Source organism: Halichoerus grypus, chromosome 7 (genome assembly GCF_964656455.1).
Source record: "Halichoerus grypus chromosome 7, mHalGry1.hap1.1, whole genome shotgun sequence".
NCBI lineage: Eukaryota > Metazoa > Chordata > Mammalia > Carnivora > Phocidae > Halichoerus > Halichoerus grypus.
The window spans coordinates 154,394,378-154,421,207 of NC_135718.1; the positions used below are offsets into that span (position 1 = coordinate 154,394,378).

At 64.0% G+C, this 26,830-nt stretch overlaps 1 protein-coding gene across 6 annotated transcripts; it reads left to right on the forward strand.

Moving 5' to 3' along the window:
- The first annotated feature begins 308 nt into the window (after positions 1-308).
- ARHGEF2 (Rho/Rac guanine nucleotide exchange factor 2) lies at positions 309-26,830 on the forward strand. Of its 6 annotated transcripts, none has more exons than XM_078078549.1 (22): positions 309-356; positions 7,615-7,759; positions 9,692-9,759; positions 10,050-10,113; positions 10,659-10,788; positions 10,994-11,103; positions 11,193-11,339; positions 11,788-12,038; positions 12,183-12,308; positions 12,678-12,795; positions 12,981-13,229; positions 14,756-14,832; positions 15,621-15,790; positions 17,011-17,078; positions 18,425-18,622; positions 18,978-19,097; positions 19,191-19,258; positions 19,383-19,418; positions 19,624-19,674; positions 24,021-24,464; positions 24,605-24,788; positions 25,701-26,830. In XM_078078549.1, the coding sequence occupies exons 2-22, from the start codon at positions 7,633-7,635 to the stop codon at positions 25,772-25,774; spliced, it is 2,880 nt and encodes a 959-aa protein (XP_077934675.1). In that variant the 5' UTR covers positions 309-356; positions 7,615-7,632; the 3' UTR covers positions 25,775-26,830. The 6 variants fall into 6 exon arrangements, with proteins under 6 accessions (XP_077934675.1, XP_077934671.1, XP_077934674.1 ...); XM_078078545.1 differs by lacking the exon at positions 309-356 and adding an exon at positions 609-765; XM_078078548.1 differs by lacking the exon at positions 309-356 and adding an exon at positions 609-765 and having other exon boundaries at positions 24,671-24,788.

Consider the following 26,830-nt stretch of genomic DNA (forward strand, 5'->3'; position numbering starts at 1 on the left):
GGGGGGTTCCGAGCATCAGGAAACTCAGCGAAGGTGGAGGCTGGCTCAGGCTGCGGCAAAGGGCCCCGAAAGAATGCCCCACTCCACCCCGCTTCTTGGGGAGAGACTGGCCAGACCCCAACTGCCCCGGACCGGGGCGGGCCGGTGTCTAGTCTCTTGGCTCCGGCGTGAGTGGCAACGAAGCGAAGCGGGGCTAGACACAAGGAAGGACTTCCCCGGCCTCGCAGCCCGCGGAGAAGGGGGCGGGGCTCGGGGGCGGGGCTCGGGGGGCGGGGCCGGGAGCGGCCGCGGAGCGGGGCGGGGCGGGGGGGGCTGGTGGGAGAGCTCTCGGGCGCGCACCCTCGCCTCCTCGCCCGGTAAAGACCAGCCTTTCGCTTCCCCTGGTTTTCCCCGCCCTCCCCCCTGCCCTGCCCCCAGCGGCGAGCGGGGCCTGGCGGCGCGGGCAGCGCGGGCGGCGGGGCTCCCTGCAGAGCGCGCGGGGCGGGGGCCGCGGGGCTCCCGGGCCGAGGTCGGCGCGGGCAGGGCGCGCGGGGCCGGCGGGGCGGCGGCGGCGGGCGGGCGGGCGGCGGCCAGCGCCCCGGGCCCGGCCCGGGGGCCCCCGCCCCCGGGCCCGCGGGCAGGCTCGCGTTTGAGGAACTGCGCGGGGCCGCGCGCGCGAGCCACCTTCCTGTCCCGGGACCGCCCGCCGCCGCCGCCCCGACCATGTCTCGGATCGAGTCGCTCACGCGCGCGCGGACCGAGCGGAGCCGGGAGCTGGCGAGCAAGGTGGGCTCGGGGCGGCCGGGCCGGGGTAGGAGGTGGGGGGGAGTGCCGGGGCCCGGGGGCGCACCGATCGCGCCGCGTCGCCCCCCCAGCCCCCGCCCGGCCCTGCAGCCCGGGAAGAAAGTTGCTCCGGGCAGGGGCCGGGCGGGAGGAGGGAGGCGCGCGTGTGGTCGGGTGGGCACCCCTCGGCCCGGGGCCCCGCGCCCCGCGGTCGCCGGCGTGGTCGGCCCCCTTTGTCCCCGTCATTCGGCGCAGGGCCCGGGAGGGCCGGTTTCCCGGTTCCTCCCGCCTGCCCCGCCGCCGCGGCCCCCCCCTCCCCGCCCCGGAGACAAAAGTCAGCCCCTCCTCCCCCAGCAAATGGACTTTCCAGCTGTGATTCACTTCTCCCCTCGGGTGGGCGGGTGGCTGGGGTCGGGACGGCGGAGGGACCGCGCACTTCCTCCCCGAGCCGTCACCCTCAGGCTCCGGGAGCAGAGGTCTTTGTGTCGCTGGGACACTTTCCTCCGCCCTTAGGGGCCCTGAGCACACCTGTTTCTGGAACAGGGGGTCTCAGGTCCCCGACCCTGTCTGGCCCGCCGGCTTCCGAGCACCCTGTTCTCCCGGCGTGAAACCTTAGGCTGACCCGCCCGCCGGCACTTTGCCTCTGACCCTCCTCCTCTTCCCCGCTCTCATCGCTTCGTCTTGGGACCCATTCACCTACCATTTCCAGAGCCTGGGGGATAATTATCCTTGGCCCTCACTCCTTCCCAAGTATCCTTTATGCCTTCTTTGTACCCAGGCCCACTGTCAAAGGCCATGACCTCTGCACACCCCAGACCCCAGGAAATGAGGTGTAGGTGCACAAGTTAGAGCTGGGAGCGCTGGTGCATGCGGAGGGCACCTCCCAGCCGCCGGGGCACCCACACTACCCGTCATCAGGAGGGCCAGGACCCCAACAACGGCTGGTTTAATCTCTGGCTTCCCTCTGACCCCCGTGCCCTGCCCCGGGTCCCTGCCTGTGCTTGTCACCACCACTGTTCTCCCGGAAAGGGGCAGTACCCTTCGGGGGCCCTGGAAGATGGTGGAAAGCTCTCCCCACACCTCCCTCCTAGCTCCTAGCCTGGCTACCTGTCTTGAGGCTAAGTTGGGAGAGATTCCATCCTGGAACTTTTCCTTCAGGGGCTGGGATGAGATTGTGCCAACAGGAAAGCAACTAGGGATTTGAGTAGGGCCTAAGACAGGAAGTACGCTGGAGCCGTGGGCGGCAGCCTGGCTGCTCTGCTTGGGCTCCCTCACCCCTGCCCGGGCCAGGCCCCAGCCCTGAAAGTCTGTTTATTTTTCAACCGTTTGAGCTGAGACCCTGGAGTAGAGCCCGGAGGGGGGGGGGGGGCGGAGAGGTTTTTTGAAACCACGGAAATTTGGTTCCACCCTAAAAAGGAAAGCCAAGAGGGAGCTGTGGGGGGCAGACCTGGAGAGGGGTGTAGAGAGGGGCTCTGGGAGGGTAGATACTGGGGTCTTTTTTCATTGGGAGGAGGTGGGGGGCCAGATACCTGGGTCCTCATGCCTTGGTCTTTTTAGTGGTGGGGGGCCCGGGACTCCGGAAGCTTGGCTCTTTCTGTCCAGCCGGCCTTGGTTTGGGGAGTGGGGGGTTGGGGGGGCTGAGTGGGTGGATCTGAGGGCAAAGCGCCGCTGGAGGAGGGTGGTTGTCGGTTTGGGTTGGTCGGAAGGGGAGGGCCGCCTCCGGAAAGCTGTGGTTACAGAAGGGGGGAGTTGGTGCTTGGCCAACAAACCTTGGATCCCCCCTCCCCCTCCCCCAGCACACCAGCTGTCTCCTTTCTTTTTATACTGTGGTGGGAAGTAGAGGGGGCCCTGCTGGAAATGAGATTATTTGAGGAAGATGGTCTCCCCTGCTACCTATTTGGAGGGATGGGTCAGACCAAGCCCTGGGCCCACGCCCCTGGCACATTCCTTGCCTGACACCCGGGAGCCTCCTTAGAGAAGGAGAAATTTGGGGGGAGCATAGCCCTTCTCCCCATCCTCACCAAGGCTGTGTGGCCCCCTCCCCACACTTCTCATCTTGTCACCCCTTCCTCTCCACTCCTCATTCTCTCTGCTCTGCTTCCTACCTTCCCAGGTCCAAACCCCACAGGCCCCTTTCCCTCTGGCCCCCGGCTCTTCCCCCCCCCCCAAATCCTAACCTTCACATCTCTCAGAACAAAGGGTCCTTTCCTGTCTAGGAGCAGGGTTGGCAGGCGCCTCCAGGATGGCTCCGGAGGCTGGGGTCCCCGTGGAGTCTCCAGGACCCCGACCCTGGAGTGTGTGGGGCAGGTGGAGTGGGAGAGAGGGAGAGGCGATTTCTTTGTTCTGAGTAAGGAGAGGTGGCTGGCTTTGTGTGCAGGACAGACTGGGAGAGGAGCGGAGCCGGAGAGGAGGGGTGGGTGAGCAGGGAGGGGTTGGCAGGCCTAGCAGTTTGCCAGGAAGTTTTGCAGGAACTGGGGGTCCCTAGGAGGTTGAAGCTTGTAGGGGCACAGGAAGAGATGCTGGGGGCCATGGAGGTTTGGGACGGAGCTGAGGGGGGCAAGTCACTGAGTGCTGCAGAGGGTTGCTTATGTCTGGGGAAGGGCCGACTGGGCTCAGCAGAGGATTGAGAGAGGGGCCTGGACCGACCTTGGATCCGGGAGGGGACAGATGTGAATGTGTGACTCCCATGCACGCGTGGGACCTGTGTCCGGTATGTGTGTCTGTCCCCAGATGCTCCGGGTCACTGTTCTGAGTGGTGGTCACCAGATTAGGGGCTCGTGCTTTCTGGAAGTAGTTCCATGTTGAGCCTCCGTGTCTGGTTTGAGGGCTGATTAGGAGCCTGAGCGAGCAGATTGGTCAGGGCGCCTGGAGCTGGTAAGAGAAATGGACGAGAGGAGCTGCCTGGACCCTTCTGGGTTTGTTTGTGTCTCCTGGGGGAGGGGTGCCGGCAGCAGCTGCCCCCTCCCAAGCCAGCCGGCCTGCCCTGTGCCAGGAGGGCAGGGAGTCCTGGTAGCTATTGTTCGCCGGCACAAATGCCCGTCTGTTCGCCCTCCCCCCTCCCCTCTGCTGTCTCTCTCCTGACCTGACAGGTGTGGCCGGGCAGGGGGCAGGCTGGGGGCCAGGATGCCTGGGTCTCAGGGCCCCTGGCCTGATTTTATTCCCCATGGCCTTTAGTGCCCCTCTTCTGCCTGCCAGTGCACCCACCCCCATTGTCTGGGGCTCATCCTCATTCATCAGGCGAGTATTTATTAAGTGCCTTTGTGTGTTCAGTGGTGGCTTTTTGTGTTATGTTTCTGGCTTCGGCGCTAGCGTTTCCGTTTGGCCACCTTCTCCTTGGCCTGCTGCCTTCATCTTGTCCCTGGAAGCTGACGCAGGAGCAGAGCCTGGCTGAGGCCATCCCAAGCCCTCTTCTCAGTCCTGGGCCAGGGACCCACTGTCCCCCCCCAGTTCCCAGCCCAAAGCTCATCCCAGGACTCAGGGCCCTTCGCAGCCTATGACTGCACCCCTGCTGGTCAGGGGCTGAGCCGCAGGTGACTTGAATCGCAGTGCAACCCCAGTGGGACCCTCGGGGGCCCTCTGGTCACCGGGCAGAGGCCTCAGCATCTTGGGGAAGGGGCTGCTGCGAGTTTCGGCAGGAGCAGAGGTGATTCTGAGCACCTCGTGACTCCCCCCGCGGTCTTGGTGTGGACGTCCCTGAGGAGGAGCAGGTACCGCTGAGCGCTTGGGCCTTGCGGGGACTGGCACTGGCCCTCCTGGGGGGGCTCTGCCATCCCTGCTGCCCGCCGGGGAGCCCAGGAAGCCAGGCTTTGGCATTACCTTCCCCATGTTTCTCACATGGGAGGCAAGGTGCTGATTAGGGGGCAGACTGCCTCTGCCCCGGAGCTTTTGGGCCGCCAGCTACAGTGCCCTCTGCCCTTCACCCGAATTTCTTTCCCCAAAGTGACCAACATCTAGAAGGACAATGGCAGGAAGGCTTGGGTTGGCGTCTTCTGGCCTCCGGAGGAAACCCTCCAGGGCCTAAGCTCATAGAAAGCAGAGGAGGAGTGAGACGGGGAGACGGGGTTTTAATGGCGCAGGGCGAGGGTGCTGCTGGGACCCTGTGTCCCTCGTCCGTCCTCCCCCCATCCTGCCTTCCCTCCCAAGAGCACGCCGACTGCCTGTTGTATAGGCTGCCGAGCCAGGTGCTTTTGAACGCCCTCCTCACCGCTTCCTGATGCAGCTGGAGAAGCTTCCGTGAGGCCCTGTGAGCAGGAGTGTCTGGACGCCGGCTGGGCAGGACAGGACTGAACTGGGCAGGAAGGGCTTCAGAGTGGTGGGGGTGGCCGGTGTGGATTGGGCATCAGGCCCGTGTCTCGCTGCGGGGGTTGGGGCATGGAGGTGAAGTGCTGTCCTGCAGGTGGGCAGGTACGTAGGAGACCAGCGGGACCATCTTAAGAATGCCTGGAAGACAGTAGGACAGAACCAAGCAAAGCCCATTCACTGCATCTCGGGAGCAGCCCCCCCCCCCCACCCCCGTGGCCGGCCCTGCGTCCATCCATCCTCCCGGCCGGGCGCTGGGGCAGGCACAGACTGCGCAGGGACAATAGCGCTAGGCAGTGCCAGGGCCGTGGCTGCTGGGCAGTGGCCGAGGTGGGGCGTGCTGCTGCTGCGGCTGCGGGGGGGTCCCTCAGCGAGAGGCTGAGTGTGGGGAGCAGGGGAGACTGGGCCCAGAGCCCCAGGGTCTTCTGTGGGCCATCGACAGCAGGGAGGGAAGGGCCCGAGACACTCTGCTCTGGCTGCCCCCGCCCTCCCTCCTCCTCCCACCTCTTTCCCAGGTGAGTCTTCAGGAGGCCGAGGGCCTGGAGGGCAGAGACCCGAGGGCGGAGGGAGGGGGGACTTGGAGCAGCTAGGGCCGATCTCCAGCACCTCCCTTCTGGAGTTCACCCTGACCCAGACGTGTTCTTTTCCATGTTGGCTGGTCCGATGCTTCCAATGCAAGCATAGTGAGAGCTCCGAGTTATTTGCGTCCTAGAGAAGGCTGGGAGTGCAGCACAGAGGGGCTGTGGCAGTGAGGAGAGACCTTGGGACCTGGTCATTGAGGTCCCCCGTCATTCAGAAGGGGATTTGATCTTCTAAGGAGCTATAATTTGGAACAAGACAGATGGAAGTTAGACCAAAGGGAGAATTTTCTAGTGGCCAGATAGGTAGGTACCAGAGTAGAAGGAAGGAGGCCCGGAACACTGGAGGCTGGGGCTGGAAGGCTGGGCTTCCCTAACCAGGCCTGGGGCGGGGAGGAGGGAGTGGGCTGTAGGGGGGAGGTCAGGAGGGAGAGGCCATGGGCAGTAAGGGAAGCCACTGGGGGAGGAGGTGAGAAGGGGAAGGCAGAGGGGAGGGGAGGAGACTAGGAAATAGGAAGAGGAGGAGGAGAGGGGAGAAGTAGGCGATGGAAGTGGGGAAAGACCCTAAGACCTCCAGGCTTTGCTTATCAGCAGACAAACCTGGAGCTTCTGAGCTTCTGCCTGGAGCCAGGGGAGAGAGGACCTCCCCCCACCCCCCGCCGCGCCCCCCCCCTCCCGGCCCAGAGACCTCAGGGCACTGTGGCCCAGCGCCCTCTGGCCCCCGCGCTGTTGACTCAGCTTCTGCATACTTCCCTTTTCTGCCCGGAGCACAGAGTGCCCGCCTAGCACCAGCGCAGTGTGGTTTTCCCCACCAGCCTCTCAGCTGCTCGTGTGGGGGAGCCAAGTCAGGCCCAGGCCGAGGGCTCTCCCCAGGGCCCCAGCCAGTGTCCCCCACCCTGGGGCTCCTGCCCTCAGCATCAGCAGTCTCCACCCGCTCTGTTCCTGGGAAGCTCGGAAGTCCAGGGGGTGGGGAGTGTTCTTGCCAGCCCTGTTCTGTTGGTTACCCTCTCGGGGGGGGACGTCAAGGGTCTGAGGTGACTGCCGAGGAAGGTCCTGGAGTAGGTGGGAAGAAGGGCATCCCACGCCCTCTCAGGCTCTTGGGGGACAGAGAAGAGGGGGGGGAAATGACTTGACCCACAGCTAGCTGCCGGGGTGGCAGGGATGGGGACCCCCAGCCTCTGAGGTTCTGGGGTACTCTGTGCCCCCTCTTGCTGGAGGCTGGAGCCCAAAGAAGGGTGTTGCAGCCGGAGGACAGAGGGTAGAGGCCAGAAAGGACTCGGGATGGGAGCTGGGTGAGCCGGGTGAGCGGGAGGAGTGGGAGCTCACCCGGGTTTCTGAGGGTAGCATGAGGAATACAAGTCAGACTTCCTGCCGGAAGGAAGGAGACCCGTGGGCTGAGTTTCCTTCCTCGGAGAGACCAAAGCCAGGTCCAGCCTCCCATAGGGGCCCTGGCGGTTTGGGATCCTGACCCTGGGTTGGGGGTGGCAACAGAGGCATTCCGGCCGGTCTACTGAGGGGCTCTCTGGCCCCCCCACTGTGACTGCGGAGCCCGGCTCCAACACCCGTTGTCATGGTTATAAGAGCAGCTAACTCCCCTAGATCTGAAAGCGCTGGTGAGCTGGCACCCTCTGCCTCGCCCGCTCCCCCTCCTCTCTGCGCATCTTCCCCCAGCTCCGAGGAGAGCCTACAGCAGCCTGGGGGCGAGCAGAGCAGGGCTGGGAGGTGCAGGGAGGACGGCGGGCTAGAGCCGGGGAGATGAGTGCCCACAGGAGGCAGCCGAGCCGCCGGGGCCAGGTAGGTCAGGGGCGGCCCGGGCCCCCTCGGACAGCCGCCTCTGACACCCCGCGGCGGCCCTTCTTTGGGAAGGGGTGTCTTTCCGGCATCACCCCCTGGCCTCTGCCCTCCGCCTGTCTCTGGACAGCCCGGGCGCTGGCATCTTCAGCCTCACTTCCTGTCTCTCCCACCCCTTCCACAGACCCGGGAAAAGGAGAAGATGAAGGAAGCCAAGGATGCCCGCTACACCAACGGGCACCTCTTCACCACCATCTCCGTCTCGGGCATGACCATGTGCTATGCGTGTAACAAGAGCATCACGGCCAAGGAGGCCCTCATCTGCCCAAGTAGGTTGTGTGCATCCTGAATGGCACTCTGACTCGGTGCCCACTGACCCTAACCTTGCCATCTGTCCTTTCTGCCCTGGATCCGTAGGGTCACTCTCTTGGAGCCCCAGCGGCGCCCCGGGCCAGATGCTTGATCCTTCGCTCCCTTTCCTCCCTCCATGGGGCACAGCAGGGCTGTAGGGGAGTCAGGGGAGGGGGGGCTGGGGTGGCGCCCCTTGCAGCTGTTGTCCGCTGGGTGTCCCCCGGCTCCGGAGCAGCTGCTGAGGGTTAGGGGAACTGCTTGGAGAAGGATCAGGAATGTCCTGCTGGTGGAGGGGGGGCGGTGGCCGGCCGCGGCCTTGCACCTGGTTCTGCCTGTCTTCCTGGGCAGAACTGGAAGGTCAGGACTCGAGGGTCCCCTTGCCCCTCCCTTTCTCTTGACTGGGTGGAGCCTGAAATGCTTGTCTCTGCAGTTTGGAGTAGAGGATGGGATTAGGACCCTCTGTCTCAGATTCCCAGTGTGACAGACAGACCGTGAGAAAGAGGGAGAACAGCAGGAATGTGTGCGTTGGGGGGTAGCGGTCGGAGCTCCTGACCTTCGCCTACCTCGGAGGCCAGCCCTGTATTTAGGAGTCCGAGCAGGGCAGTCTTCCTTCCCTAGGATGCCGGCCTGCCCGCACAGAAGGCCCCTGCCCCCCAGCCTGTGGCCCCCTGAGGTCTGCGACCGGGGCGCTCCGGCTCTCGGTCCCTGCGCAGCTGGAGAGCCAGGGAGGTCTCCCTGCTTCCTCACGACCCATCTCAGAGTTAGGAGGATGAGGAGGGAACCCCAGGCTGGATCCCCCAAGACCTGACAGAGCTCCCCAGCGGGAAGCTTGTTGCCAGGGGAACCGGGGAGGCAGGCGGCAAGCGCTATTTAGAGAGCAGGTGGAAAGCGCTGGGGGTAGAAGGGAGCTCTAGGGGAGTGGGGCAGCCCCAGCCCCCCCAGTCCTCCCCTTCACCCCACCCTGCCCGCCTTGTATTTGTGGAAGTGAGCCTGCTGCTGGGTATTGTCTGCAGGAGTCGCAGGGTTTCCTGTTGTTGCACTTGGTGGAGGGAGCAGGAGAGGGAGAGGGCGAGGCCCGTTGGGGACAGGGACAGCCAGTCGCCCCACTGCCAAGGCCTGGCCACTCCTCCTCTCCTACCCCATGGTGGACAGAGTGTGGGGGCTGTGGGTTTGCCCCGGGCCTGGAAAGGGGGAAAGGTAGGGGTCAGAGCCGAGCCGCGGGGAAGGCCAGGAGGCTCTGGGGAAGGACGTGGCAGGGTCTGTCCCTGCTCCAGCGCCGGGTCCAGCAGCCTTTGAATTGCTTAGGCCTGGCCACAGTTCGTGGGCGCACGTGTGGCCCAGCAGCAAGGGTCTGGCCTCCGGACGCAGCCATGCCGGGGTTTCAGTCCCGGCTGCACCACTAGCTGCCTGGCCTCTGGTGGGGGGGCTGGGGGGTGTCTGAGCTCTCCAGGCGGCGGGCCCCTCATCTGTAAAATGAAGATCCTTGAATCGACCCCCAAAGGGTTGTTAGGATCAAGTAACTGTGGGCCACGTGCTAGGTGCTCCGGGGGTGCGAACCGCCCCCCTGCCCCTGGCCCCCACCCCAGCTGCTCTGCGCCTGCTTCTGTCCCGTGGGCGTCCTCTTCCATCTGTCACTCTCAACCACCCCTGTGCTCCTTGAGCTCGTCTCTGGCAGCCAGGAACCCCTTCTTCCCTCCGGGCCACCCCTTAGGTCACCAATGAGTCAGGATGGCCTCCTCTGCCCCTCGCCTGATTTCCTGCTGGAAGGAAGGGGGAGGAGGAGGCGTGGGGAGGGCCGGGGAGAGGGGCGTCCCAGAGGGCGTGGCCAGGGGCAGACTGGTGTGTGCACGTGGGTGTGCCCCGTCCTGTGCCGCCCGGCCCCCCTCACCCTCTCTCCCCCGCCCTCCCAGCCTGCAACGTGACCATCCACAACCGCTGTAAAGACACGCTGGCCAACTGCACCAAGGTCAAGCAGAAGGTGAGGCGGCGGGCGGTGGGCGGCGGGCTGGGGACCAGGCGGTGAGCGAGCCGTTCGCCCTCACCCGCGTGCCTCACTGTGTGGGCCCACACCCTGCACCCCGGGCCTCGGGCCCACGGCTGGCCCGCTGCTCCGGACACATCCCCTGGCGCTGGGCTCGGCCACCCTCATGCCCGTGGCCACGGTGCCGGCTCTCTCCCGAGGGGCTGGCCGCCCAGCTCCTGCCCCAGCCCGTGGGGGAGACCATTGGCGACAACTGTCCCTGGTGTCTCTTTTGCTCCGTCCCACAGCAGCAGAAAGCCGCCCTGCTGAAGAACAACACCGCCCTGCAGTCCGTTTCCCTCCGCAGTAAGAGTGAGTCGCGGGGGCGCGCAGGAGACCCCGGCGGGGACCCCAGGCCTCTCAGCCTGCGGGCTCTGCTGCCCCCCGCAGGTCGTTCCCCGCATGGCACCCTCCCCCCTCGGTTGGAAGTGCATGGTGGCCCCTCAGGGATGTCCAGCCTCTGGGGGGGGGGGGGGGCAGGGCAGAATTCCCGCGGGGGTGAGGCTAGGGTTGGCTGGCCGACCGAGCGCGCACACTGCTGACCGGTGCCGCACAATGAGCGGAGTCTGAGTCCCTCCTCCGCCACCAGCTGAGTCACCCTGGACGAGTCCCCTAACTTTCTGAGCTTCAGTGTGCTCATAGGCTTGTTTCGGGGACAAGATGAGACAGGAGCGCGTTAGAAGAAGCGCACGAGTGCGAGGTGGCGCTACCGTGACCTTTCCTCGACTTTCCTCGACTAGTGGCCCGGCGGGGTTGGGGTGGCAGAGGAGGCCTCATTTCCAGTCCACGAACCTGGGAGGCCTGGATCGCGGGAAGCAGCAGCGTTGACGTTTGCCTGCTCGCTGTCCCCCCTCCAGCCACCCCCCGGGAGCGGCCAAGCTCTGCCATCTACCCCTCCGACAGCTTCCGGCAATCCCTGCTAGGTTCCCGCCGCGGCCGCTCCTCCTTGTCACTAGCCAAGAGTGTCTCCACCACCAACATTGCTGGGTGAGCCTCTGCTTGGGGAAGGGACAGCCGGGGGGGCAGACAGTGGGGACCAGGAGGCCTGGGGGGTCATTCCTGTTCCTGAGCTCAGAACCATCGACAGGGAAGGAGGACTCAGGGTGCGTGCCCCTCAGACCCCAGCCTCGGTTCCCCATCTGGGGAGGGGTCTGTCCCCCGCATTGGGGTGACACAGGCTCTCTTCCCTCAGACACTTCAGTGACGAGTCCCCCCTGGGGCTGCGCCGAATCCTGTCCCAGTCCACAGACTCCCTCAACATGCGGAACCGAGCCCTGTCCGTGGAGTCCCTCATGGATGAAGGTGACGGCCGGCCCGGGGAGGCCTGCGGGGGGCGGGGCGGGACCCAGTGAGCAGAGTCGGGCTCAGCCGTGGGCCCTGCTGACGTCCAGGTGCAGAGGTGCTCTACAGTGAGCTGATGAGTGACTTTGAGACAGACGAGAGGGACTTCGCAGCCGACTCGTGGAGCTTGGCCGTGGACAGCAGCTTCCTGCAGCAGCAGAAGAAGGAGGTGATGAAGCAGCAGGATGTCATCTACGGTGAGCCCAGACCCCCCATGCTGCTCTTGCTACCAGGGCCAGTTGTCTGTGACCTTCCTCCAGCCAGGGCTCCCCCCTCCAAGACCCCTGCCTCCAGCCCACGAGTTGCCATAAGGCCCCCACCTTTTGGGGCTCTTGGTCTCCCAGGCCCCATCTTTACCCCTTCCTTCAAGTCGGTTCTCCGCCTTTGCTCCCGGCCTTTTCCACGCCTGGCACCATGTGGGAAATCTGGACGTGAGGGGACACGTGGTTCTTGCCCCAAACAGCTTACAGCCTGAGATGGCAGAACGTAAAGAGAAAACATGATTAAAGAATCATCTAAGACCATACCCATGCAGAATGTCAGCCTGGAAGGGAACTTAGGAACCTCCCACGAGCCCTGAGGCCCCCGCCGAGCCGACCAGTGTGGCCAAGCCACAGTCGGGTCCAACGAGCTGTCGCCCCACAGAACTCATCCAGACGGAGCTGCGCCACGTGCGGACCCTGAAGATCATGACCCGCCTCTTCCGCACGGGGATGCTGGAAGAGCTGCAGCTAGAGCCGGGGCTGGTGCAGGGGCTGTTCCCTTGCGCGGATGAGCTCAGTGACATCCACACGCGCTTCCTCAGCCAGCTGCTAGAGCGCCGACGCCAGGCCCTGTGCCCCGGAAGCACCCGCAACTTCGTCATCCATCGCTTGGGTGACCTGCTCATCACCCAGGTGAGGCCGGACCCAAGGGCAAAGGTGTGATCGGAGTCTGGGGGCGGAGGCGGGAGCTGGTGAGGCAGGAGGCCGGAGGGGGTCCCGGGGGTAGGGTGTGGCTTGGAGGGACATGCTGACCCAGCCCGGCACCCCGACTGCTAGTTCTCAGGTCCCAGTGCGGAGCAGATGCGTAAGACCTACTCGGAGTTCTGCAGCCGCCACACCAAGGCCTTAAAGCTTTATAAGGAGCTGTATGCCCGCGACAAGAGGTTTCAGCAGTTCATCCGGGTGAGTGGACCTCTGCAGGACTCGCGCCCAGAGCCACCCCTAGTGGCCCAAACCCCGCCTCCTCTTTCTCGGGGGGCGTGGCGGCTGCCGCCACCAGAAGGCCAGGTTCCCACCAACCCCTGTGGCACTTGTCAACAATAATCCCTCCGAGCGAGCGATAATCCCTGTTCACTTCTTTGTCTGGTTGGTCCTCGTAGTAAACCCGGGGCACAGTGCTCCCCATTTCCAGATGCGGTCACCCAAGCCAGCGGGAGGTCAACAGCCAAGTTAGGGCCGTCACCAGAGCTTAGGCTCCAAGGGCCGTGTTCTTTGCCGTGCACCCCGCCCCTGGCCCCACGCTGGCCCTGAGCCCCACCTCTGCCCTTGTAGAAGGTGACCCGCTCGGCCGTGCTCAAGCGGCATGGGGTACAAGAGTGCATCCTGCTGGTGACCCAGCGCATCACCAAGTACCCGGTGCTCATCAACCGGATCCTGCAGCACTCCCACGGTGAGGGGGCCGGCCGGGCATGGCTGTGCGGGGAGGGCTCTCTGGGGTGAGGAAAGGTGACCCAGGGAAAGGACAGGGTCAGCCGTGGAGCCCGGGGCCACCTCTGACGATGGGATCCGGACACCGTGGGAACTGGGGCGGGATGGAAGTGGACTGGCTGGGCCTCATGCTGGCCCTCGGCACAGGGACGGAGGAGGAGCGCCAGGACCTAACCACAGCACTGGGGCTGGTGAAGGAGCTGCTGTCCAATGTGGACCAGGATGTGCACGAGCTGGAGAAGGGAGCCCGCCTGCAGGAGATCTACCACCGTATGGACCCTCGGGCCCAGGCCCCAGTGCCTGGCAAGGGCCCGTTCGGCCGAGAGGAGCTTCTGCGGCGCAAGCTTATCCATGATGGTTGCCTGCTCTGGAAGACAGCAACTGGCCGCTTCAAAGGTCAGCGGTCAGTGTGGCGGGCCAGGCGGGAGCCCAGCGCCAGATGTAGAGAGGGAGGGGCATCCATCCTGTGGGCCCTCTCTCTGCAGCCCGACATCTGGGGCCCAGGGGCAGGGAAATGCAGCTCTCTGTTGCAGCAAAGTCCGAATTCTGTATTTCACTGCATGGGCCACACAGGGCTTCCCTGTCAGGATGAGTCCTTGCGTGCCCAGAGAGCTACGAGTTTGATGAGGAAGACAGAGAAACTCCAGGACCAGGGGACCAGAGTGGGGCAGCTCGCAGGGCTGCAGAGTGGGCTTCGGGAAGACAGCCAGGAAGGCCCAGGGCAGGGAACTGAGCCGGCGAAGGACAGGCAGGATGGAGAAGAGAGAAAAGAGCAGAGGGGGCCAGGGCGGGGGGCCCACTTTCCCGGCCTCTCTCCCCAGATCGCACTGGCCATGTCTTTCCTACCTAAAGCAAGGCCAAGAGAGTAGCAGGCCTCGGCTTTGGGTGTGAGGAATGAGGGCCAGAGTGAAACTGCTCCCCAGGCCTGAGGCTGCCTGAGGCTGCCTGAGCCCGCCGTCCCATGTCATGAAATCCCCCCTCCATGGCCTGGGGGATGGCAGTGCTTTACCGGCGCCTTCCTTCATCCCTTTCTCTCTTTCCCATCCCTCCCACACAGCAGCTAAGAATATAAACCGTGGGGGTTAAAAATAGCAAGGCTGGAGAGCTTTATTTCTGAAGCATTTAGCAAAAGCCCTCCCCTCTGTGTGCCCACAGTTTAGTAAGATCTCCAAGGTCAAAGGGTGAGCATGTGTTTTCTTGACTGTGACCTCTGGGTTTTAGGGACTTGACCTTTTGTCCGTGTCCCCCCCAGTGTTAAAGTGCGGGACTCAGGAGCAGAGCGGCTGGAAGGTGGGGCAGAGAAGGACGGTGAAGGAGGCCTCTGGGGTCGAGGGGGGGTGGGATTATTCAGCTGTGGGAGGGATGGCTGTGAAGCCTGACTGTCCCCTGCCTCCTGAGCACCGGGAGGTGCGGGCAGGGGGTTTCAGGTCAGGTCGCCAGAAAGCCCTTCTGTCAGCTGCGAGGCATGGCATTTAAAGGGCGGCCCCTCCTGCTCTGGGAATGCTTTTTACTCTCACAAAAATTCTGGACCCTTTCACCGGGAAAAATACATGTGCGTGTTATATTACTACGTAAAATTACGCAACTTTGGGAGGTTTGCAGAGCCCCCGAGACCCAGCAGTGGACACGCTTGGGGTCTGTGGTCCCCCGGTTAAGAAACGGCCTCAGCTGGGTGAAGAGGGTTTTCCTCGGATGCTCCGGTGACCCCCTCCAGTCTCCTCCAGCCAAGAAGCTGTTTGATGTGGGCACAGGCACCTCTCCCCGTGGCATTTCTGAGCTGTAGGAACGGGCAGGTGGGCGGCTGCAAACGGAGGAGGAAGCAGCCAGAGGGAACAGAGGCCGGGGACAGAGTCGTCAGGCCTGGCCCCTGAGAACGAGGCAGGCGGCTGCCGGGCCTCTGATGCTGGCCACTCTCCCGCCAGACGTCCTGATGCTGCTGATGACAGACGTGCTGCTGTTTCTGCAGGAGAAGGACCAGAAGTACATCTTTCCCGCCCTGGTGAGATTTTCCTCCTCCTTTCTCAGCACAGACAAGTGTCACGGGCTCTGCTTGCTTTTCTGCCCACGCCAGAAAGAACCCGAGAATCCCCCAGAGCCAACTGGCGAGGAGTGTAACCGTTGCTACAATATTGGGAGGAATAAAAACAGCTAACGCTGTGTGCGGGCACTTCCACACCGAGGAAGGCCCACTATGATCCCCTGTTTGTCGATGAGGAAAGTGAACCTTAAAGGTTTTTTTTTAATGTGTGTGTTTTTTAAAGTTTATTTATTTATTTATTATTATTATTATTATTGTTATTAAAGACTTATTCATTTGAGAGAGAGGGAGAGCACGAGCAGGGGAGCAGCAGAGGGAGAAGCAGACTCCCCACTGAGCAGGGAGCCGATGCGGGGCTCGATCCCAGGACCCTGGGATCATGACCTGAGCTGAAGGCAGACGCTTAACCGATTGAGCCACCTAGGCGCCCCTAAGTTTATTTATTTTTTTTAGTAATCTCTACCCCCAACGTGGAGCTTGAACAACCCCGAGATCAAGAGGGAAGAGAGGCCGGGGACAGAGTCGCACGCTCTCCCGCCCGAGCCAGCTGGGTGCCCTGATAAACCTTAATGTCAGTTAACTTGTCAGGTCACATGTGCTCCCAAGTGCCCTCTGGCCGCACCAATGCCGGGGCTCTAAATTTATATTGCAGGTAGTCTCTTCAGTCCTTCGGGCACTGCAGATAGACTGAAGACCCAGATACCCCAGGTCAGGGCTCCCAGGCTGAGTCTTTCCTTTCTGACCTGCAGGACAAGCCCTCGGTGGTATCACTGCAGAATCTAATTGTGCGAGACATCGCCAACCAGGAGAAAGGGATGTTTCTGATCAGCGCCACACCCCCTGAGATGTATGAGGTCCACACGGCATCCCGGGATGACCGGAGCACCTGGATCCGAGTCATTCAGCAGAGCGTGCGCGTGTGAGTGTGCATGGCCTCCGGGATCCTGCAGCTTAGGGCCCCAGGCCACAGCACTCCCTGGGGAAAGAACCCAGGGTTCAGAGGGGGAGGCAGGGGCTGGGGGAGGAGCACGGTGGCCCGGGGCAGGAGAGGTCATCTGGGCCGGCATAACCTGTGTGTTTCATGCCGCGACAACCCCGAGCACCTCTCAGGAGTGTGAGCTGGCAAGCAAAGGGACGCTTGGAGCCATCCCATGGTGGCTCGCCTGCCGACCAGCAGGGCACTCTCATGGACAGGAACACCTCGGGCTGTAGGCAGTGGGCAGTTACTTGGATCATATTGCATTTTACCGTTATTTTCTAAAAACAAATGAACAAGGGAATGAAGTCATTAAGACTAGCGCGAAACCCCCATGGTCGAGGCAAGAAGGAAACCGTTCCGTATGCTAAGGCAGCCAACCTCCAGCTTCTGGGGCACGTAGGTAGGATTTGAGGCCCTCGACTGTGTGTCTCTTTTGATGAAAAAAGGAAAATGCGTGTAGAGCGTTCAAAACGGATTCTTGAAGATTATGCCAAAAAAAAGAAACTCAATCAGGATATTTGTCAATTTTTTTATCTTTTAGAAATGGATTTTCTCCACTTTGTAACATGTAAACTTTTTTTTTTTACTTCTGCAGTTTAGACTTTTGAACAAATTTTTCAGAAATGCATGCCAAAGTATGACCTTGCCTGTTCTAGGAAAACCATGCCAAATACCTGTCCTATTGGCAGTAGATCCATGGGGGCCTCTCTGTTAACAGTATTAATGTCTGTCATTGTGAAAATTATAATTAATACTCTGTAATCGATGTATCAAGCTTCTGCCATGTTCAAAGCATTGTTATGTTTTTTTCATTTAATTCTGACAAAAAAAAAGCCAGTGAGGAAGAATGATATCATACCCATTTTTCAGATGAGAAATAGAGGGCTACCACCGGGTGAATAGTGGGGCCTGGATCTGGGCCCAGTTTGCTTCGCGCCGAGGCTGTAGTGACCGTCCTTGCGGTGCAACCCCCGCAGGTGGCCCGTGGAGAGGCACACGCACCGGGAAATTCGGATGATGGGTGTGAAGAAAAGCAGGGGGTCGGGAGTGAGTGAAGCCAGGGCTTGGGGCTGGTGAGTCTTACAGGGAGGCACCGAGCATGTTCAGGAAGGAGGCTGATTCCTGATCTCTCAACCCCACCCAACCTGTGACCTCTCTAGATGCCCATCCAGAGAGGACTTCCCCCTGATTGAGACAGAGCACGAGGCTTACCTGCGCCGAATCAAGAGTGAGTCCACCCACAGAGCTCTTTAAGTAATTTATAATACATCCCCGCGATGGAATACGATGGAATACGATGGAACTGGTTGAAATGTGCCCGTGCTGGGGAGGGCTGATGCAGACCCATAACCAGGATGTACTGTGAAGAAAAAAGAGCAAGGTTTAACACAACATAGGGTGTGTGCTACCCCTGGTGTAAAAATAATGGGGATAGGGTATGTGTCACATGTGGTAGGTGTGTGTGTGTGTGTAGTATCTCCAGAAGGAGAGCTGGGAAGACCAGGGTTGAGACATTAATCTACTTTTTTTACTTTTATTAGAGTATGAACTAACTGCTATACAAAAAGACCAACAAAAATCAGTTTCTTAAACAAGGTAGAAGATCGTTTCTCTATAGTCCACAAGTGGGAAGTTCAGGGTAGTCGGTACACCTCTGCCATCTTCATCATAAAGATTCCCCACCTCCCTGTCCAAAGTGGCTACCCTAGCTCCTGCTATCACATCTGCATCCCAGCTAGCAGGGAGGTGGAAGGGAACAGGGAGAGTTTATACCCTTTTTTTTTTTCTTTTTTAAAGATTGTATTTTATTTTATTTCTATATATATATATAATTTATATTTTATATTTATAAATATAAAACATATTACATGTGGGGCCTGAACTCATGACTCTGAGATCAAGAGTCGCATGCTCTATTGACTAAGCCCGCAAGGTGCCCCTTAAGATTTTATTTTTAAGTAGTCTGTACACCCAAGGTGGGGCTCAAACTCACAACCCCAAGATCAAGAGTCGCACGCTCCACTGACTGAGCCAGCCAGGTGCCTCTATACCCTTTTCTTTTAAGGGCCAATCCGGAGAGACAGTCATGTCCGTTGACCACAGTTTAGTCCCATGGCAATGTCTAGCTGCAGGTCAGGTTTAATTGGGCAGCCACGTGCCCAGATGAAATTTGTATGGACTCTCCAATTAAAGGAAGATGGGAGAATGAAAGTGGTGGGCATCTGCAGTTCTGGCCACAGATCATGTTAGTTTTGCTTTTAAAATAAAAGTCCAGGGGCGCCTGGCTGGCTCCGTGAGTAGAGCCTGTGACTCTTGATCTCGGGGTCGTGCGTTTGAGCCCCATGTTGGGCATGGAGCCTACTTAAAAAAAAAGAAAGTTCATGTATTACTTTTCCCAAAAAAAGTGTTTTCTTTTTTGTAAATGCCAAAAACCCAGAATTAAGTACTACGCTCAGCCCAGCTGTGGCCCCCAGGCCCTTGGGCCGCCCTTCCAGCACGGCTCTCTGGCTGCGCCCCCCCATAACACCACCCTGCCCCCCCTCCACCGTGTGCTCACCTGTCCCGTATCCACAGTGGAGCTGCAACAGAAAGACCAGGCCCTGGTTGAGCTGCTGCAGGAGAAGGTCGGGCTGTTCGCCGAGATGACCCATTTCCAGGTGGAGGAGGATGGTGGTGGGTTGACCCTGCCCGCCCTACCCAGGGGCCTTTTCCGCTCCGAGTCCCTGGAGTCCCCCCGTGGCGAGCGGCTGCTGCAGGATGCCATCCGTGAGGGTGAGGGAGCCCCGAAGGAGGAGTCCAGGGCCATCCACTTGGCCTCACAGAATAGGGACACGTGACTACACGTGGACACACACAGCCCCAGTGTCCATACACTCCCTGGGGCACCAGGTGTGGGGAAGGTGGGGGGGGCGGGGGAGGCACAGTCCTTGCTACTGTTTGACGCCTTGTCCTGCATACGTTTGTGCTGCCCCTTCGGCGCCCTTCAGTGACCTCTGCCCTGTGGGGGGTGGTATGAGTGAGGGCCCCTGGGCGCCTGACTGTTACGCGTGGCTTGGGTGGAAGGCGCCCTGCCGTTCCCTGCAGGGTTCCTTGTGGCTCCTGGGCTTACCTCCCCCCTTCCCCGTAGTGGAGGGTCTGAAAGACCTCCTGGTGGGGCCTGGAGTAGAACTGCTCCTGACACCCCGGGAACCAGCCTTGCCCGTGGACCCGGATGGCGGCGGTAGCACGAGTCCTGGGGTCACTGCCAGTGAGTGCCTGGGCTGGGGCCACGGTGGTGGGTGGGAGGGAGGGGCCAGGCCCTGAGGACGTGAGCTCAGCCTGTCCTTTCCCTTCTCCACAGATGGTGAGCCCAGAACCTTCAATGGCTCGATTGAGCTCTGCAGAACCGACTCAGACTCCAGCCAGAAGGTGGGTCTGCTAGAGGTACCAGGGCTCGCGAGAGGGCGGGAAGGGGCAGCTGGCCTGTGGACCCCGACACAGAGCTGTGGGGGACGGGCGCCTGCGACTCCCCCATCCTTGCCTCTCTCTGCAGGACCGGAATGGAAATCAGCTGAGAGCCCCCCAGGAGGTGAGGTGGGAACCCGCTGGTGTAGCCGACTGAAAGGGAGGGTGTTGTGGCTGAGAAATCGGGGCCCGGTGTGGGGTGGTGTTGGGGAGAGTCAACATCTGAGAGTGTCTGGGGGCTTGCTGTCCCTAAACCCACATTTGGTCACCTTCTGGGCAGCGCTCCCATCCTGAAGCTTGGGCCCTGTCCCCACCCTCTCTGTCCTCAGGAAGCGTTACAGCGATTGGTCAATCTCTATGGACTTCTGCACGGCCTCCAGGTGAGCGGGGCCAGCGCCAGCACGGGCAGGGGAGGAGAGAGTGGGCAGGGCAGGAGAGAGCGCGCAGGGGAGGGGAGAGCGGGCAGAGGAGGAGAGAGCGGGCAGGGCAGGAGAGAGCGCGCAGGGGAGGGGAGAGCGGGCAGGGCAGGAGAGAGCGCGCAGGGGAGGGGAGAGCGGGCAGGGGAGGGGAGAGCGGGCAGGGGAGGAGAAAGCGGGCAGGGGAGGAGAGAGCGCGCAGGGCAGGGGAGAGCGGGCAGGGGAGGAGAGAGCGGGCAGGGCAGGAGAGAGCGCGCAGGGGAGGGGAGAGCGGGCAGGGGAGGAGAGAGCGGGCAGGGCAGGAGAGAGCGGGCAGGGCAGGGGAGAGCGGGCAGGGCAGGAGAGAGCGCGCAGGGGAGGGGAGAGCGGGCAGGGCAGGAGAGAGCGCGCAGGGGAGGGGAGAGCGGGCAGGGGAGGGGAGAGCGGGCAGGGGAGGAGAAAGCGGGCAGGGGAGGAGAGAGCGCGCAGGGCAGGGGAGAGCGGGCAGGGCAGGGGAGAGCGGGCAGGGCAGGAGAGAGCGCGCAGGGGAGGGGAGAGCGGGCAGGGGAGGAGAAAGCGGGCAGGGGAGGAGAGAGCGCGCAGGGCAGGGGAGAGCGGGCAGGGCAGGGGAGAGCGGGCAGGGCAGGGGAGAGCGCGCAGGGGAGGAGAGAGCAGGCAGGGCAGGGGAGAGCGGGCAGGGGAGGAGAGAGCGGGCAGGGCAGAGAGAGCGGGCAGGGCAGGGGAGAGCGGGCAGGGGAGGAGAGAGCGCGCAGGGGAGGGGAGAGCGGGCAGGGGAGGAGAGAGCGGGCAGGGGAGGAGAGAGCGGGCAGGGCAGGGGAGAGCGCGCAGGGGAGGGGAGAGCGGGCAGGGGAGGGGAGAGCGGGCAGGGCAGGAGAGAGCGGGCAGGGCAGGAGAGAGCGCGCAGGGCAGGAGAGAGCGGGCAGGGCAGGGGAGAGCGGGCAGGGGAGGAGAGAGCGGGCAGGGCAGGGGAGAGCGGGCAGGGGAGGAGAGAGCGCGCAGGGGAGGAGAGAGCGGGCAGGGCAGGGGAGAGCGGGCAGGGCAGGGGAGAGCGGGCAGGGCAGGAGAGAGCGGGCAGGGCAGGGGAGAGCGGGCAGGGGAGGAGAGAGCGCGCAGGGGAGGGGAGAGCGGGCAGAGGAGGAGAGAGCGGGCAGGGGAGGGGAGAGCGGGCAGGGCAGGAGAGAGCGGGCAGGGGAGGGGAGAGCGGGCAGGGCAGGGGAGAGCGCGCAGGGGAGGGGAGAGCGGGCAGGGGAGGGGAGAGCGGGCAGGGCAGGAGAGAGCGGGCAGGGCAGGGGAGAGCGGGTAGGGGAGGAGAGAGCGCGCAGGGGAGGGGAGAGCGGGCAGAGGAGGAGAGAGCGGGCAGGGGAGGGGAGAGCGGGCAGGGGAGGGGAGAGCGGGCAGGGCAGGAGAGAGCGGGCAGGGGAGGAGAGAGCGGGCAGGGCAGGGGAGAGCGCGCAGGGGAGGGGAGAGCGGGCAGGGCAGGAGAGAGCGGGCAGGGCAGGAGAGAGCGCGCAGGGCAGGAGAGAGCGGGCAGGGCAGGGGAGAGCGGGCAGGGGAGGAGAGAGCGGGCAGGGCAGGGGAGAGCGGGCAGGGGAGGGGAGAGCGGGCAGGGGAGGAGAGAGCGCGCAGGGGAGGAGAGAGCGGGCAGGGCAGGGGAGAGCGGGCAGGGCAGGGGAGAGCGGGCAGGGGAGGAGAGAGCGCGCAGGGCAGGGGAGAGCGGGCAGGGGAGGAGAGAGCGGGCAGGGCAGGAGAGAGCGCGCAGGGGAGGGGAGAGCGGGCAGGGCAGGGGAGAGCGGGCAGGGGAGGAGAGAGCGCGCAGGGGAGGGGAGAGCGGGCAGGGGAGGGGAGAGCGGGCAGGGCAGGAGAGAGCGCGCAGGGGAGGAGAGAGCGCGCAGGGCAGGGGAGAGCGGGCAGGGGAGGAGAGAGCGCGCAGGGGAGGGGAGAGTGGGCAGGGGAGGAGAGAGCGGGCAGGGGAGGGGAGAGCGGGCAGGGCAGGAGAGAGCGGGCAGGGGAGGGGAGAGCGGGCAGGGCAGGGGAGAGCGCGCAGGGGAGGGGAGAGCGGGCAGGGGAGGGGAGAGCGGGCAGGGCAGGAGAGAGCGGGCAGGGCAGGGGAGAGCGGGCAGGGGAGGAGAGAGCGCGCAGGGCAGGGGAGAGCGGGCAGGGGAGGAGAGAGCGGGCAGGGGAGGGGAGAGCGGGCAGGGGAGGGGAGAGCGGGCAGGGCAGGAGAGAGCGGGCAGGGGAGGAGAGAGCGGGCAGGGCAGGAGAGAGCGCGCAGGGCAGGAGAGAGCGGGCAGGGCAGGAGAGAGCGCGCAGGGCAGGAGAGAGCGGGCAGGGCAGGGGAGAGCGGGCAGGGGAGGAGAGAGCGGGCAGGGCAGGGGAGAGCGGGCAGGGGAGGGGAGAGCGGGCAGGGGAGGAGAGAGCGCGCAGGGGAGGAGAGAGCGGGCAGGGCAGGGGAGAGCGGGCAGGGCAGGGGAGAGCGGGCAGGGCAGGGGAGAGCGGGCAGGGGAGGGGAGAGCGGGCAGGGCAGGGGAGAGCGCGCAGGGGAGGGGAGAGCGGGCAGGGGAGGGGAGAGCGGGCAGGGCAGGAGAGAGCGGGCAGGGCAGGGGAGAGCGGGCAGGGGAGGAGAGAGCGCGCAGGGGAGGGGAGAGCGGGCAGAGGAGGGGAGAGCGGGCAGGGGAGGGGAGAGCGGGCAGGGCAGGAGAGAGCGGGCAGGGCAGGGGAGAGCGGGCAGGGGAGGAGAGAGCGCGCAGGGGAGGGGAGAGCGGGCAGAGGAGAGAGCGGGCAGGGGAGGGGAGAGCGGGCAGGGGAGGGGAGAGCGGGCAGGGCAGGAGAGAGCGGGCAGGGGAGGAGAGAGCGGGCAGGGCAGGGGAGAGCGCGCAGGGGAGGGGAGAGCGGGCAGGGCAGGAGAGAGCGGGCAGGGCAGGAGAGAGCGCGCAGGGCAGGAGAGAGCGGGCAGGGCAGGGGAGAGCGGGCAGGGGAGGAGAGAGCGGGCAGGGCAGGAGAGAGCGGGCAGGGCAGGGGAGAGCGGGCAGGGCAGGAGAGAGCGGGCAGGGCAGGGGAGAGCGGGCAGGGCAGGAGAGAGCGCGCAGGGGAGGGGAGAGCGGGCAGAGGAGGAGAGAGCGGGTAGGGCAGGGGAGAGCGCGCAGGGGAGGGGAGAGCGGGCAGAGGAGGGGAGAGCGGGCAGGGGAGGGGAGAGCGGGCAGGGCAGGAGAGAGCGGGCAGGGCAGGGGAGAGCGGGCAGGGGAGGAGAGAGCGCGCAGGGGAGGGGAGAGCGGGCAGAGGAGAGAGCGGGCAGGGGAGGGGAGAGCGGGCAGGGGAGGGGAGAGCGGGCAGGGCAGGAGAGAGCGGGCAGGGGAGGAGAGAGCGGGCAGGGCAGGGGAGAGCGCGCAGGGGAGGGGAGAGCGGGCAGGGCAGGAGAGAGCGGGCAGGGCAGGAGAGAGCGCGCAGGGCAGGAGAGAGCGGGCAGGGCAGGGGAGAGCGGGCAGGGGAGGAGAGAGCGGGCAGGGCAGGAGAGAGCGGGCAGGGCAGGGGAGAGCGGGCAGGGCAGGAGAGAGCGCGCAGGGGAGGGGAGAGCGGGCAGAGGAGGAGAGAGCGGGTAGGGCAGGGGAGAGCGCGCAGGGGAGGGGAGAGCGGGCAGGGCAGGGGAGAGCGGGCAGGGCAGGAGAGAGCGGGCAGGGCAGGGGAGAGCGGGCAGGGCAGGAGAGAGCGCGCAGGGGAGGGGAGAGCGGGCAGAGGAGGAGAGAGCGGGTAGGGCAGGGGAGAGCGCGCAGGGGAGGGGAGAGCGGGCAGGGCAGGGGAGAGCGGGCAGGGGAGGGGAGAGCGGGCAGGGCAGGGGAGAGCGGGCAGGGCAGGAGAGAGCGGGCAGGGCAGGGGAGAGCGGGCAGGGCAGGAGAGAGCGCGCAGGGGAGGGGAGAGCGGGCAGAGGAGGAGAGAGCGGGTAGGGCAGGGGAGAGCGCGCAGGGGAGGGGAGAGCGGGCAGGGCAGGGGAGAGCGGGCAGGGCAGGAGAGAGCGGGCAGGGCAGGGGAGAGCGGGCAGGGCAGGAGAGAGCGCGCAGGGGAGGGGAGAGCGGGCAGAGGAGGAGAGAGCGGGTAGGGCAGGGGAGAGCGCGCAGGGGAGGGGAGAGCGGGCAGGGCAGGGGAGAGCGGGCAGGGGAGGGGAGAGCGCGCAGGGCAGGGGAGAGCGGGCAGGGGAGGGGAGAGCGGGCAGGGCAGGGGAGAGCGGGCTGCCTGGTCCCGCGCCTCCGGGGCCCTCCCGGTGGGGCTCGCCGGAGCCCGCGTTGTGACGCACCTGTCGGTGCCCCTGACGCCCCCAGGCGGCCGTGGCGCAGCAGGACACGCTGATGGAGGCGCGGCTCCCCGAGGGCCCCGAGCGGCGGGACAAGCTGGCCCGCGCCAACTCTCGGGACGGAGAGGCCGGCCGAGGCGCGCCCGCCCCCGCGGCGCCGGACAAGCAGGCCACCGAGCTGGCGCTCCTGCAGCGGCAACACGCTCTGCTGCAGGACGAGCTGCGGCGCTGCCGGCGGCTGGGCGAGGAGCGGGCCACCGAGGCCGGCAGCCTGGAGGCCCGGCTCCGCGACAGCGAGCAGGCCCGCGCGCGGCTGGAGCGGGAGGCCGAGGAGGCCCGCAGGCAGCTGGCCGCCCTGGGCCAGAGCGAGCCGCCCCCGGCGGAGGCCCCCTGGGCCCGCAGGCCCCTGGACCCGCGGCGCCGCAGCCTCCCTGCGGGCGACGCCCTGTACCTGAGCTTCACGCCCCCGCAGGTAAGGAGGCTCGGGCGCCGGGCTGGGGGGCGGGGTTTGCGCCCGGAGCGCCGGGCGGCGGCTGGGGAGCGGGCGGAGGCGGCGGGCGCCCGGCTGAGCTCACTCCCTGGCCCGCTGCCTCTCCTGCCGGCCCGTCACAGCCCAGCCGAGGCCACGACCGCCTGGATTTGTCTGTGACCATTCGCTCTGTCCATCGACCCTTTGAGGACCGGGAGAGACAGGAGCTGGGCAGCCCCGAGGAGCGGCTGCAGGACAGCAGCGACGCGGACACGGGCAGCGAGGAGGAGGGGGGCAGCCGCCTGTCCCCGCCGCACAGTCCGCGAGGTGAGGCGCCCGAGCGCGGGGGCTGCCGCCCTCGGCTGTGTGCTGGTGCAGGGGGCGCTGAGGGGGCCGCAGTCACCGCCGAGGGCTGCCGCACGCTCTAAGTGTGGCGCGGGGCGCACGGGACGCACTTCCTGCCTTTCCCGATGCCGCGCGGGCAGCCGAGCGCCCCGGGAAGCAAAGAAAGTGGGAGCCGCTCCAGTAAGTCTGTGATGCCGACCTTTGCAAGTAGATGTCGGTTGTTGTTTTTTTTTTTAAGATTTTATTTTATTTGTCAGAGAGAGAGACAGCGAGAGAAGGAACAGGAGCAGGGGGAGTGGGAGAGGGAGAAGCGGGCTTCCCGCGGAGCAGGGGGCCCGATGCGGGGCTCGATCCCGGGACCCCGGGACCATGACCTGAGCCGAAGGCAGCCGCTTCACCGACTGAGCCACCCAGGCGCCCCTAAATGTAGATTTCTAAGGAAAAGAATTTTTTTTTTTTTTAAAGATTTTATTTATTTGCGAGAGAGAGAATGAGAGACAGAGAGCATGAGAGTGGGGAGGGTCAGAGGGAGAAGCAGGCTCCTCGCTGAGCAGGGAGCCCGATGCGGGACTCGATCCCGGGACTCCAGGATCATGACCTGAGCCGAAGGCAGTCGCTTAACCAACTGAGCCACCCAGGCGCCCAGGAAAAGAAATTTTTAAGACTGTCAAAGTTCTCATAGTAGATTCAAGAAATACAAAATAACCCAAAGCTAGTGCGCCTTACATTCGTATGTTCCTAGCCGCAGGGTACCTTCTGTCGTGGGAAGGACACAGAGCAGGCAGGGGCCTCACCCGCCGCCCGGCAGCTCGGCGGCGCTGGGCCCTGTTGGTGCGGGGGTGCAGCTGCTCGGGGAGCCGCGCTGTCCCGCTAACTCTGCCCGTCCCCCTTCAGACTTCACCCGAATGCAGGACATCCCGGAGGAGATCGAGAGTCGCGACGGGGAGCCTGTGGCTTCAGAGAGCTAAGGGGGCCCCTCCGCCGTCCGGTGCCCCCAGGAAGAACACAGCGAGGGACGCAGACTTTGGGGACTGCAGCCTGCCAATGGCGAGGGAACATTCAAAAGAACTGCTGACCCCCTGCCAGCTCTTGGGCTCCTCGGACCCTGGGGCCCCGGGAAGCTGGAGGGCTTGGGCCACAGGGCCCCTGCTGGCATCCGGGAGCTACACCACAGATGCCACGTTTTCATGCCTTCTTCCCTCTACTTTAGGAAAATTTATTTATTTATTGTTTATTAGTTACACAGGGAGTGGGGCGATTTAGAGGACCAGGGACACGGGAACCAAGCCATAGGGATCGGGGGCCTTGTCCTGTAACACTACTGGGGTTTATCAGACTTAACCCCGCGGCTGCTGGGTTCTAGCCCCGACACCCCTCCCCAGCAACACCGTCTTTGGGGAGAGGCTGCTGCGCCACCAGACCCTTCCGGAAGGGCTGCGGGCGGGGCCGTGCCCCCCCCTCCCCGCTAACTGCTGTTCTCCCTTCTCTCCATCCTCCCTGGAGGCCCCAGGGAGACAGCCTGGCTCCCCGGAGTCGGAGGCGATGGAGTAGAGGTCGAGGGGGCCACGATGGCTCTGTTGGGGGGTGAGGGGAAAGCCCACGGGACCAGAATGTTTTTTGTTGTTGTTTTCTTTTTTGTACCAAAGCCAGCTGCACGTGTTTTGTATTTTTAAGAGATGATTGTAGGCAATTAGAAATCACAGCCTTCTATTTCTGCTTATCAGAAGAGCTTGAGGGGTGGGGGGGAACGGCGTCCCCTCATCTGCAGTAACGGGGGACCTACTCTGACCTCTCCTCCAGCCGTTTGGAAAACATGTTGTGGGGTGAGTTGGGAAATCTCTGTGAACCTTGACCTCATCCCCACCTCAGCAACCATGACTGAAGCCTCAGCGTGAATTTGGGGGTTTTCCAGTGGACCCCCAGTGCCCACCAGCCCCAGCCATTTTCTGCCCATTTGATTGTTTAAAAAAAAAAAGAAAAGAAAAGATAAAGCAGGGAAAATTAAAGACCTGGACCCCCACGAA

Coding starts and splice junctions, on each gene's coding strand:
- ARHGEF2 (XM_078078545.1), top strand. CDS start 703: ATGTCTCGGATCGAGTCGCTCACGCGCGCGCGGACCGAGCGGAGCCGG. Junction 11,104..11,192: donor GGAGTCCCTCATGGATGAAG/GTGACGGCCGGC, acceptor GCTGACGTCCAG/GTGCAGAGGTGCTCTACAGT. Junction 19,675..24,020: donor GACTTCTGCACGGCCTCCAG/GTGAGCGGGGCC, acceptor TGACGCCCCCAG/GCGGCCGTGGCGCAGCAGGA.